Below are 12,422 nucleotides of genomic sequence, written 5' to 3'. Positions count from 1 at the left end.
CTCTTTTTGTGCCTCTGGCACAGCAGATCTATTGATACAGCAAGTTTTGCAATGAAGTAGATAAGGTAGGAATTTCTAGACTTGCCAGTGTCAGGCCCTGAAATGTGAAATGTATTTCAAAACTCTAACCTGTATGTGGTATTTGGAACGTAGACATCCCTGGCAGGAAACTCCAGGATTTCTCTTGTAGGTCTAACTCTGCTGTCTGGGTAAAGTTTGACTTGTAGCAACTCTGGAGTTAGACAATAATGGGGATTCTCTGGAGCTGGAGATATATCTATCTTTAATTGAGCTGTAAGAAGAAAGTGATTTTATTACAATAAACACAAAATTTAAATTAAAAAGCATATTCATGCTTTGTTTCTTTGGGTTAATATTCTATATATTAATTTCATAAACAAACAAATGCTAAATTACAGCCAATGTGGATTTGTTAGAACCAAATAACAGTGATTCAAACTGATATCTAGGGCAATGGGGTACCAGGTAACGAGAACCAACAGAAAAGCTGTATCTTAACAAGTCCCAAATGCTTCTTTTAGGCAAGTTGGGGAAATACAGTCTAGATAATATTACTGTGAGGCCCAACTATTGTTAAAAACAATACTCAAAGTCTCATCAGGAATCTTGCCTACCAAACCGGAAGGATACATCAGGAGTTGCTAAAGGTAATCTGCACCAAGATTGTTGAATATTTTCCTTAGGAAGTCAGCTGACAGTACTGAGAGCACACATTGTTGGTGGTGGCACTGAGGCTGGAATGATTATAAAAATTTGGAAGACGGGAGAGTGGGAGAAATGGCATTGAATGACTAAGGTGAAATATAAGAAGAGCAAAGGATTTATATTAAGAAGGAGAAGCCAAACATACAAACATTTAAAAAAAAAAAAAAAAATTGGCATGGATCAACTCTGTAGAAAAGAGCTGGGTGACAGCAGTGACAATAAGCCAATGTCCAGAAGAAAGCTACAACTGTTCTAAGAAATATTAGTGCAGTGTCGTGTAAGGCACTGAAGACAAATTAGTCTGCTTTGCTTGGCATGAGGTCTTAGGAGGAGCAGCATAACCAGTTTAGAGCATCGTGCTTGAAGAAAAGCATGGACAGATGGAAGAAACTCTAGCAGAGAGTAACAGGCAATTTTAAAATCACAACCTTTTGAGGGAGGATTGAAAAAAAACCTGAGATTGGTTAGGCTACAAAATAGAGGCAAGTAAGAATGAACTAATAACAGCATTTAAGTACTTGAAAGGTTGTGATAACTGCCCTGAAGGCATGACAGACTGTAATCAGATTAATTTGCAGCAAGATAATTTTGCAAAGTTTACTTAGTACCCAACCTCATTACAAGGACAGCTGAGTGCTACGAGAGATGATTTAAGGAAGTGGTAGGATTGCTGTCACTGGAGATTTTTAAGAACAGGTTAAGTAAATATTGTCAGGAATAGCACAGGTCAGGGACCAGTGATGTTTCACTGCTGTTGTGCCAGCGTTTTTATTTCCCTTTCTCAAACAGAGGTGGAGCCTGTTCCTATTAACCAAGTGGGAGCCAGGAGAGAGATCTCCTCTCAGCTAGAGAGTGGTATTTTACTCAGGAAAACAGAGGCTCCTCAGCCCCTGCTGGGTTTAGGGCTTTGGGGTTTGCATCCTCTCCTCACAGAGACTTCTCTCAGTGTGACAGGAGCTGCCTGGGCATGCGTACTAGTGAGAAACCTGCCAAAATGACATCTTTAGTGCTCATGGGATTGCTGCCTATGAATTCTTAGGGTTTCTTCATCTGCTCCCTTATAAGAACTGGGTGGCAATGGGGAAGGACTAACCAAATGCCTTAACACCTGTGAGCCAAAAAGATCTCGTTCAATACCTGTGATAGGTCTCAATCTCCGTAACACTGACGATGGCCGTCTCATGTCAGCAAGGAACTTGTACAAATCTTCATCGCTCAGGCGATCACCCTCCTGTTGGACGTTGGGAAGAAAATCGTTATCCACACAACCCTTCAGGACTGCGAGAGAATGAATAAACATCTAACACTATAGTCTCTTTCCTCTGATATTAAAATGTACCTTCCCAGAGGAAGGTGGTAACATTAACATGCTAAATTACAGTTCATTTCTCCATCCTTTTTCCTTCCTTTTTTCCTTATTAATCATCATGACAGCTGCAGGAACTTCTCATTGAAAACCTTTTCTCTCCCCATCAATATTATCTTTTTCAAAACTGAAAATGGCTGTTAAAAGATTCCCCCAAAATATCCAATTTTTAGCAAGTATAATAGTTTGAAAAAGTATCCGTCATTCAGGTAGTGATCCTCATGCCCTCTCCTCTGCCTTTTCCTTGGTATGAGTCTCAAAGAGACTTCACGAGAAGCGTTAAGAAACAGTGGGTAGTGGAAGGAGTCTGTTGTCAGTCTTCCTTGTGCCACATTCTAGTAGTTCAGAATTTTGTTCATTTTGGAAATGTTATAGAAAATGTGACTCTGCCACTCTGTAACTATCCAAAAGCAGAAGATATCTGGCAATAAATGTAATAAATCACAGTATGAAAAAAGAAGCAAATGGAAGGAGAAAAACGCTGGGTAGTATTCAATTAATTGTACTCAATGAGAGAAAGGGAAGGGAAAATAAAAAATAAAAGATACGGAAGAATCAGAAAATTAAAATCCTAAATCAACGTTAAGCAATTTTTAAAGGACAGATTAATAAAACAACTGTCTCAAAGTTGTCAAGTGAAAACAACCTTGACAAAGTAAATAAATATATGCTTCTGTAAATCATTACTAACTTAGTGACCAGGTTTGAACGGGTGTATATTACAAAGTGGGCTGCAGAACATGGTCAGTGAAATGGCTGCATTAGCAATGGTGTAATACCTTTTTTTTCTTCCTTTCTACATTTTGGGTGAATACATTGCAGAACTGGATCTTATTAGCACCCCAAATAAAAGGAAACTCCTGTGCAGCTCTGTGTCACCAAGACCCCAGAGATACCATTCACAGAGCCCAGTTTCAGTCACACTGAGTTTCAGGAAAGCACAGAGCACCAGAGGTATGAGTCACCTGCCACTTACATGGTTTGCACCAGGATAACTTGATGCCCTTGATGACATTTCTCCTTATTTACACTACTTTATTTAAGAGCAGACTTTGGATGGCTACCCACAGCGAGAGTGGCACGTAACCAAAACAAACAGAAGAAAAAAAAAGGGTTTAACCAGCTTTCAATATATAGGATCTAAATCTTTGTATTCCAAATTGAGAAATCAGTCAAAAAAAAAAAAATCTGGTTGTACACTATTAAATCCCTTTTTATACACAAAGGTGACATTGAAATAACAATTTTCCTTAACCAGATGTGGCATTAAGCAAATCTTAGCAAAAATTAATGAACTGAAACCATTTTCTAAGCTTAACTAAAAATTTTACTCTGTTTAATCATGTCTTCTACTGCTTCTCAGGAAAACCCCAAGCTCTGGCTAAGAAGAGCTGCCACTCAGCAAAGCAGCGTTGGAAGTAAAATGCTTTGTTTTCTCAAGCATCTCTGGATGTGTCCAGGGAACTGATGCCAACCTCAAATCCCATGGATGAACCTGGTTCTGATGTGTCAATGGAATTGTCTATCACCCAGTGAAACCAAAGGAGTCAACTGACCGTTGTGATAATGGCTATGCAACTCCTAGACTAGGACAAATATCTGGAATACTTTTTGGCACATGCTAACCCAAAGAAGTTATCCTCAGTTTTTGTGAACTTGCTTCTATGAGCAGTTTTCCAAAAAACGTTTACCAGAAGGCCAGGCAGTGATTTTTCCAACCTGGAGCAAAATAAACTGGTGTGCTTCTGGGGAGACCCAGTTCTGTTAGCTGGAGTGGTTAAGTCACTATGCCATGACAATGTTTTATCATTCGAGTCAAAACCAGCTAATAATTTCAAATTCCATAACGTAATTATTCACAGTAAACTTACTGAAAGAATCCACCAATCGACTGTGGACCCACTGCTGGCAGAATTAAGCACGTGATGTAATAAACCCAGTGCTGTTCAAAGATACCCTGTGATCAGGGAGCAGACATTACATGCATTGAAAGCATCACAAACCAATCATTTGGGTCTAAACTGACTTCACATGATCAAATTGCTCCGTCCAAGGAGCAACTCCTTTATTAGATAGCTTCATACAATACCTGTTTAAAGAAGTTTGTCACTGTCAGAGTAGCTGGTCTAAAACTGGTCAAATTGCAAGCCTCATCCCCACTTGTGGTTCTCTCTAATGAACGCCTCCCGACAATACTGGAATTCCGCCTCTCCGACCACGACCCCTTACGTTCTTCAAAAAATAAAAATAAGAGGAAGAATTAAAAGAAAGAAGAAAAACAGTAGTCCCAGAGCCTACTTTGTTCCAACCAGGATTTTCTACACAAGAAGATAGGTGCTGCATTTGGAAATTATGCAATAAGCATGATAGAAGAGGTGGTTATGCTAAGACAATCACACTCCTGAGGCATCAGGAGGCTATGAAGCACAGCTGACTACTTCTGCTCCTCTCACAGCAACCTCACCCCAGTGCCTTACTGCTATTATAAAAGTCTTTATCGTGTGGAGATTTATGTATTTCTCTTGCTCTGAAAGATGATGAAGTTGGCAGTTTTGGGGATGCTGAAGAGCAGTTTCAGATGAGCTATGTGGTTCACAAAGATTAATCCACTCCTTTGGAAAATGTTCATCAGCCTGTAACGCTCTCTCAGTCTTAGAAGCCTGGTTTTAAATAATATAACAGATGGTTTGCTTGTAAAATCCTTGAAAGATAAATTCATTTGTTATCATGGACTTTTCTGTTTTATTTCAACCATGACCCAAGACTATCAGAAGGCCTAGGGCAGTGGGAGGAAAGCGATAAAAGGAACAATGGCAGCTACAGGGTATGAATCAAGACTTCAGTAAACTCTGGATTTATCCAGATTCCCTCATGCAGATGCTGGATACTGTACCTCCTGTGCCAACTTCTACTTCTGTGGAATCTCTTTCCAAACTTCCAGCGCTGCTCACAATGTTCATTAAGTGAATGGCTGTCCAGGCAAAAGGCATTCGATACTTGCCTAGTCTTTGGCAAAACTGTTCTGCCTGGCATTTCAGCTTTTCCAACTTTTCCTTATTCTGTGAAGAAAATGTTCAATCCAAGAGATTAAAAGGAAAGGAATAGGAACAAAGGTTCGTTTAGCAAGATCAGTAAGTAACAATGGTATCTTTTCTAACTGGCAGTGATTTTGTGCTTCAATAGCACCTTCTAGAGGAGGATCATTAAGTGCTACGCAAACGGACTTCTGCTTCACAAAACCACTATCAGGCCAACTGCACCAGACACAGGACAGCATGAGAGAGCAGCCGCCTTCATGCTCTTAAACCTCCCCAGGGAGCTCATCTGCCCACTAGCCTTTCAGGAAAAGCTGAATCTTACTGTATGAAGTCTGAAATGGCCTTTCTTAATGTGATTTTATGCAGCGGGTGCTCAGATCATCTGGAGTTGCATGGGGAACTCAAAACATGCCTCAAACGAGCAGTATCATACTAATTTTGTTGAGGAAAAAAAGGAGTAAGAGAGGACTTTTCCATAATTCAGCATACTAAAGAGCAATTTTTTGCTTTAGAAAGGTTGTTACCTACAGGCCTTTAAGAAGTCCCCAGACAGGGGGCTGGATAACAAGAGAGCTCTGTTGCTCACATTCTTCTAGTTCAGGACATGCTTATGCACCTTGCTGGGAAGGAGATCTTGAAATACCACCTTTTCACCTACATTCCCAAGCGTCCTGAAAATCCAATTCCAAAATTTCACTTAGGCACATGCAAACTTATTGATCACAGGAAATGTAGTTTTTCACTCTTGTTATGTATATACCTGACGTGAAAAATACCCATTTTTCATATTGTGGTGCAGTGAGATAAAGACAGAGAGAGACAAAAATGTGAACTTCTTCAGCTAAAAATATATTAGAACTTTAGGAAGGCAAAACTTTGTCAGCGTTTGATTGAAAACAAGAAAAGAACATCCTAGCTCCTTTGAAAAAAGCATAATGGAAAGCCTCTGGTCACTAGAAGGGCTGTCATCTCTCTTTTGCCCTTCATCCAGTCCTCACTATTACCTCTTGATCTTCACTTGGTTCAACCCAATTGTACAAGAAATTAGGAACCATTTCTGAGGCTCAGAAGCACTGCTTCACATTCTGTGTACCCAAGGTTTTCTTTCCAAGCTCACTTGCACTTACGAACTAGAGTTGTAAAACAACATACAGAGCTCAAGTTAGAGATTTCTCCTTCTGACTGCTAGTAAAATCAGAGATTTGCTATGCTATAACCTCTGTCATACTGGAAAAAGAACTTCAGAAAAACAAATAGTAGACTGTGGGTGAAAAGACTGAGGAAAGGCCATAGTCCAGGTGCCACTGAATTCTGCAAGTGCTACCAGCATTCCTGTTTGCTTCTGAACCTACCAAACCTGACATTTCCACCCAAACTCCAAGGCACTACAACAAGCAACCAGCTGCCAACAGCAGAGAGTAAGATGGCATTCTTCCCTGTGGGGAAACCTCTGCTTTCAGTCCTGCAAGGAGACAGGTTGCATTTAAACATGTGAAGGAAAGACAAAGAATCAGTGAAATTGGGGCAGGTCTATGGCATCCACTGCACTTTTAGACGCCCAGGACTTTAATGCACAGGACAATGCTCAAACCATTGAAGGCAGGAATTAAAGGAATGCTGTTAATGAGAAAAAACAAACACTAAAGTATAAAAATTTAAAATTACCCTTCCTACATGTAAAAAGGACAGCTTCATCCTGCTGTTGAGGGCAGCTCTTCTTTACAATATTAGGAAAAAGAAAAATCAGCAGAAAATAGCAGAAAAAAAGAACGAAAAATGCACTGCAATTCAAAACTAGGCCTGATGGAGAACCTCTATATTTCATCCACTTTATAACCCTTCTAGAGGAAGGTAGAGGTACTGTGATGGGGTTAAGCTGCAGAAGCAATGGAAAAGTTGAAATTTTACTGCAAATTCACATCAAAGGCTGCCTTCACTTGACCCAGCTACAAGCACACAGATGATCCTTTGGGAAAGGGAATCACAGATGACTGAGCTTGATGGTAACCACACATCTCCCCTGTCAGCTACAAAAACTGATGACCTTTAACTACTCTACCCCAATAAGGCATCAAGATTCAGGGGTCTTTGACTCTTTTTTGGCCTTTAGAATTTGACTAGATTCTTAATTAAAAATGGAACCTTTTAAGGACAGGAACAGTATCAATGGCTGTTAAGTCGTAGGTAAAAGAAAATAATGTATGTTTAATTTGTTAATAACAAAATGCCTTAAAGTGTTTGTGGCCAAATATAATCAAAACATCAGAAAAATTCTTACCTTTGCAGCATCAGATTCTTTAAAAATCATATAAGGCTCTGCACACTCCCCAATATCTCCCTGCTGTAATACTTTTTCCAGCTGAGAAGGGAAAATGAACCATTATAAGGACACGTATCCAGCAAGGATTGTTAAATTAAACACTGGGAAGCAAAAACATTCTTTCAAAAGAGTTAAAGCTTGATTTCCCTTTGTGAGTCAGGGAACAAGCACTGCACTCAGGTTGTTAGAACCAATAAGTTCCCAGATCTCCAGCTATAACTGAATCACAAGTGTAAAATATAGGTTCAAAGGGAACATATACCACTTCACTCTGGTTTGATCTGTTCTAGAGCCACTTTCAGCTCATTTTTAAGGTCTTAAAGACAGCTTACACTGTCTTCAGCATCATCTTTTCAGAATTCTGTTCTTATTTCTGTTCTCCATATTAAGGTCCTATTGCAGCAGCACAAAAAGCTGACTCAGATGTGCTCACCTAAAACAAGCGCTATTTTAAATCAGTGGGTTTTCAAATCAAATAATGAAATAATCAAATAATTAAAGTTAGCCAAAGAGTAGATGCTTGCTTCTGAAGTCTCCGAGTAACACAAAACTGCTTAACACTCAGTTTCTGATAGAAATATCTTCCCTATCACATGCACGAAGACTTGCTTCTTTCAGAAGCATCCTGGCCCTCCCTCCCACGCCCGCTACTCTGCACATGCTGTTATAAGATTAGAATATCTTTAAACTTCTCCCATGCTTATAAAGTGCCATTCATACTTGTCTATTAGTAGAACTCCACGAGGCTACCACAATATAAAGAATAAAACTACTTTCCGTCAAATCTTGCACTCCCTGGTGAGTTCATGCTAGAAATACCAGCTGTCTGAAAAGTGGTTTCCCAGAGATTAGACCCATGTGAAAATTCATGGGGTAAGGCATGTAATGCACCCATCTTATTTATCCCTGACTATATCCTTTCCATCATCAAATGCAAAAATCACCTAAGCCACCAGCTGCCCTTGGATCACTGGTTTCACCAGCACTAACGTGCAGTCACAAGATCTTTCAGACAAATCCCCATCTCATAAATATGGGGTTCTCTCTTCCTCATATCTTGTAAAAATCAGAAGAGCGACTACGTGTGCACAGGGAGAACGTGATTTTCAGAAGGAATTCAGAATACCAAAAATTGGAGATCAGAATATGCTCCAACACTAGTGAAAGCCTTATTCTCACCTGGGACTGTTCTGTCATGCCACAAAGCCTTAATTAATTTTCAAAAGCTTATTCCTCACGTAATAAGCGGTTCATGAAGAACTTGCATGCACCTCAGTCAACAGGCTTCTCAAAACACAGCGCTTAGCTAGCAGGCAATCACTGCCTGTGAACTGAAAACATGTATTGAACTTCTCTTTTTTACAACAGGATGATTTTGATGCAGAGGCCAGCCAAAAAAACTGATTCAAATGCCAATCTGAACTAGTAACATTTGTGCACTCATTGAATCAAATGAAAGAAGAGAAAATAACTTTTATCTTTGTATATTTTATTCCAGGAGTGACCAATGTGGCATTTTATTTCAGTTACAGATCTCACTCTCTTAGCAATTTCAATTCTTAGAGACATTTGAAAATCTGGCTTAAGGGCATATATCATTTTTGAAATCAAGATTCAGATCAATATATATTTTTAAATCACTCACTTATCCATCATCTTAAGGAGTCAGCACATTGTTTCATATGAAAACCAAGGTCAAGCCCCAGAAAGCTGCTCTATATCAAGCAAACCTTTGTGCTCTTTTCAGTTTCTCCAGTAATACAACAATGCGTATCTCCACTGAACTGTTTCTGTTACAACGGAACTTAATGTACTAACTAAGAAAACCTGAAACAAAACAGAATTCTGTGCTGCCGGTGCTTACGGTTTTGAGAATCTAATTCCGCTCTCCAAATGTAAATAAGAAGTCAACTAGTCAGCCAGGCTTGTATTTTATTTTAAATAGAAAACAAGAGACAATAATAATTCAAATTTCTCTGGCATTTCTTACCTTTATTACCAGAAAGACATCTTGAGAGGGGTAAGTGATAGAAAAGATGGCAGATCTGGCCAGCGTGGATATAGCAGCAGGGGGGACATGTGGACGAAGCATTCCCTTCATTTGTTCAGAGTTTAAATCAAAGTAGAAATTTTCTGAAATCTAAGGAAGAAATTGGGTAGCTTCAAACATTAGTTATAATTCTTATTATTAGTAAACTCTTCATAAACACAACAGACAATTTCAAAACACAAGTAAAAACTACCAACTATGCCCCCTTTTAAACCATGTATAAAAAGAAAAAAAAAATGCCTTTTCATTAAGAAATCAAGGCAGGACAGTGGGAAAGGACAAAGGGGATGGAGCAAACAGTACACACTACCTATAAAATTTCCTCCAGCTCATGTAGTTCCATCACAGGAGTAGGAATTACAATTGCTGTCTGAATTGAAAGTATCAAAGTATCAAAATAGAACATTATCTTTAAGATCATCCACAGAAAAAGAAAAAAACTACACATCTTGAAGGACAGACAGTGAGCTTTCTACACTGAAACACCAAACCCTCGACTGTATCAAGGCTTCAAAGCCAAAATGAATGTGAGCTGGTTATCAACACCAGAGGTCACTAAAGAACTTACTACGTTAGAGAAAAAAAATGGAGTAATGAGATGATAAAATTGGCTTATGAAATGTGATTTAAATATTAAACAAAGTTCACATAATATTCCACATACTCTCATCTACATAACTTAAAACTCGATGCATTAAATTCAAGTCTTAAAGAGATAAATGTCAAAATGCATATTTTTAACATTTTTCTCTCTACTACTGCTAATATCTTGAATTAGGAAAACTAAGAGACTCTTCAAATATTAAATACAGAACATAAATAGGGGAATAAATGTATTTTGCATTTCCTATAACTTACATCTTGAAAAGACTCCTCAGTTTTGTTTAGATTTTAGCAATTTTAGCATGTATGACTTTCTTCTGCATTATTAAAATGTTACTTGGACACATACCATGCTGAATCACGAAAAAGACATTAAGAAAGTCATAAAAACTTAATCTAAATAAAAGGTTTCAGTTACTTGAATTCTCTCTGGGGAAGAGACTTTTGAAAGCCAAGATTGGACAATATATATATTCTGATTTCAGGCACTCACGTATTAGATAATATTTTTAGAAAAGTGGTTATACTTCCACTGTTTTACTAAGCAGAGAAAGAACACACAAGATAGTTCACAAAATGCTTTCATCATTCTTCCAACCAGGACAGAACCACTGTCTTCATAAAGGTTTGTTTCCAGAATTAACTCCTCCCTTTTTTTTTTTTTAAGTACAGGTTTGTAATGCTTCGGTGGAAATGTCATCACTCAAGTAATTAAAAACCTACCTTTTTCTTTTCTTTAACATCATACAAAGCCAAACTTGCAAAAATGGGCTCAATTTCTATTTCAAATCTTGAAAGAAAGAAACAGAAAATCAGTTGACTTGCATTTTGTAAGAAAGAATAACCTACCCCCCTCTCCAAATCCTTCCTACGTAAGGTGACGGCTGACCACTGTTAAGCCAAGGTGTCAGGAACAGCTGAGCCAACCTAAGAGCTTGCTCCTGCTGAAAAAAGAGGTCTCGCTCTCCCATTTTCCCCCCACTCCTCTGCATTGCCTCTGCTCCCTTCCACCAGGACGCACACTGGTGCTCCCTGAACCTTCTAAAAGCCGTTTCAACACACTGACCCAACAGAAAGGTTGGCTACAGCGTCACAGGACATAAAATATAATTCTACAAATGCTTTTATCTTCTTCAAGCGTCATTCAAAAGCTAAGCAAAGCAATCTAATAGCTTTCCTAAAGGGAAAGGAATTATGAATTGGGATAGCTGGACCACTTAGCTCCTCTGATTACCCTGAGAAGCTGCCCTATATGTGCTAATTTACTAGGCTGACCTGTTGGTATGGCTAAATGGCTGACCACTCCTCTCAGCGTTACTGACCAGAAAGCTCCTTCCTGTGGAGAGTCAGGGACAGCTATTCTGCATTTTTCAACATTTCACTTTTGTCAGAAAACACCAAGATCTCAAAAACTCTCCTCAAAAAGGCATTAAGTCTTTCAGAACAACTGTTATCAAGTGCTCATGATAACTGAAACACTTCCAATGAAAACACTAACCTACCAAATTGAGCTAAACTCATTGTTAACTCACCTGGGAAGTTAAAGAAGGAAAAAAACATTAAAAACTTGTCCCTGCACCAAAGCGAGCAGGAACTGAACCACCATTCTCCCGTCTGCACAGCCTCTCCATGAAACTAATGCCCAATCCATGGTGGGATCTCCCAGAACCCAGCCCTCACACAGAGCTCTCAGCTTTTCAGCCCAGAGAGAACATCATCATACAAGACTGCATCATCAAACAGGTATTTTCTTTAGTTTTGCATCAAAGGGGAGATTAACCTGAAGATGACCCTGCTTAGGTCATCCTACCACTATGGTAATCCTTTTGGTTTACCCACATTTCTGCCTGGACTGAAAAACTCCCTGGGGAAGAGACTTCATACTTCTCTTAGTGCCACAAAGGTAGCACTATCTTGAGCGCTAGCTCTTACAACCAAGTACAGTTTCAGAGATTACTGTGGTACACAAACAAGCATGTACTTGGGCAGATTTGCTATAAATTTACAGTCAACAAGAGATGCTCAAAATAGCAGAAATCATTAATATCCAGCATTTAAGTTATTTATGCTAAAGACACCATCCTTTGGAGAGGAAGCTCCACTGCTACTGCGTATTATGTTGTTCCAGTTCATAAAAGGCGGCAAAATCAGTTCATCTCTATGGCTATATTAGGTCCTGGAGTACTCTACAAGCAGGAGATATGTCCCACACATATATCTCAGTTATGAGCTGCAATGTAGTCTAACTGGAGCTCTCTAATAAGAAGGGTTGACCTAACTGAGGACACAGAAGATGAATACAGCAGTGTGGAAAATCAG

At 39.0% G+C, this 12,422-nt stretch overlaps 1 protein-coding gene across 9 annotated transcripts in view; it reads right to left on the bottom strand.

The window, feature by feature from the left end:
* The window catches only part of DOCK7 (dedicator of cytokinesis 7), a 106,925-nt gene that overhangs the window by 65,104 nt on the left and 29,399 nt on the right, over window positions 1-12,422 (bottom strand). For all 9 annotated transcript variants that reach the window (XM_074875853.1, XM_074875854.1, XM_074875855.1 and 6 more), the window contains exons 8-14: window positions 10,827-10,893; window positions 9,441-9,590; window positions 7,409-7,489; window positions 4,986-5,151; window positions 4,182-4,324; window positions 1,864-1,957; window positions 130-292 (exon numbers count right to left, since the gene is read on the bottom strand). In XM_074875853.1, the coding sequence (XP_074731954.1) occupies window positions 130-292; window positions 1,864-1,957; window positions 4,182-4,324; window positions 4,986-5,151; window positions 7,409-7,489; window positions 9,441-9,590; window positions 10,827-10,893 (864 nt within the window). The remainder of the gene's footprint in view (window positions 1-129; window positions 293-1,863; window positions 1,958-4,181; window positions 4,325-4,985; window positions 5,152-7,408; window positions 7,490-9,440; window positions 9,591-10,826; window positions 10,894-12,422) is intronic.

Source organism: Strix uralensis, chromosome 8, assembly GCF_047716275.1.
Source record: "Strix uralensis isolate ZFMK-TIS-50842 chromosome 8, bStrUra1, whole genome shotgun sequence".
Taxonomy (NCBI): domain Eukaryota; kingdom Metazoa; phylum Chordata; class Aves; order Strigiformes; family Strigidae; genus Strix; species Strix uralensis.
Note: the sequence above shows the minus strand (reverse complement) of the source record. Positions and strands in the feature narration are given on the sequence as shown.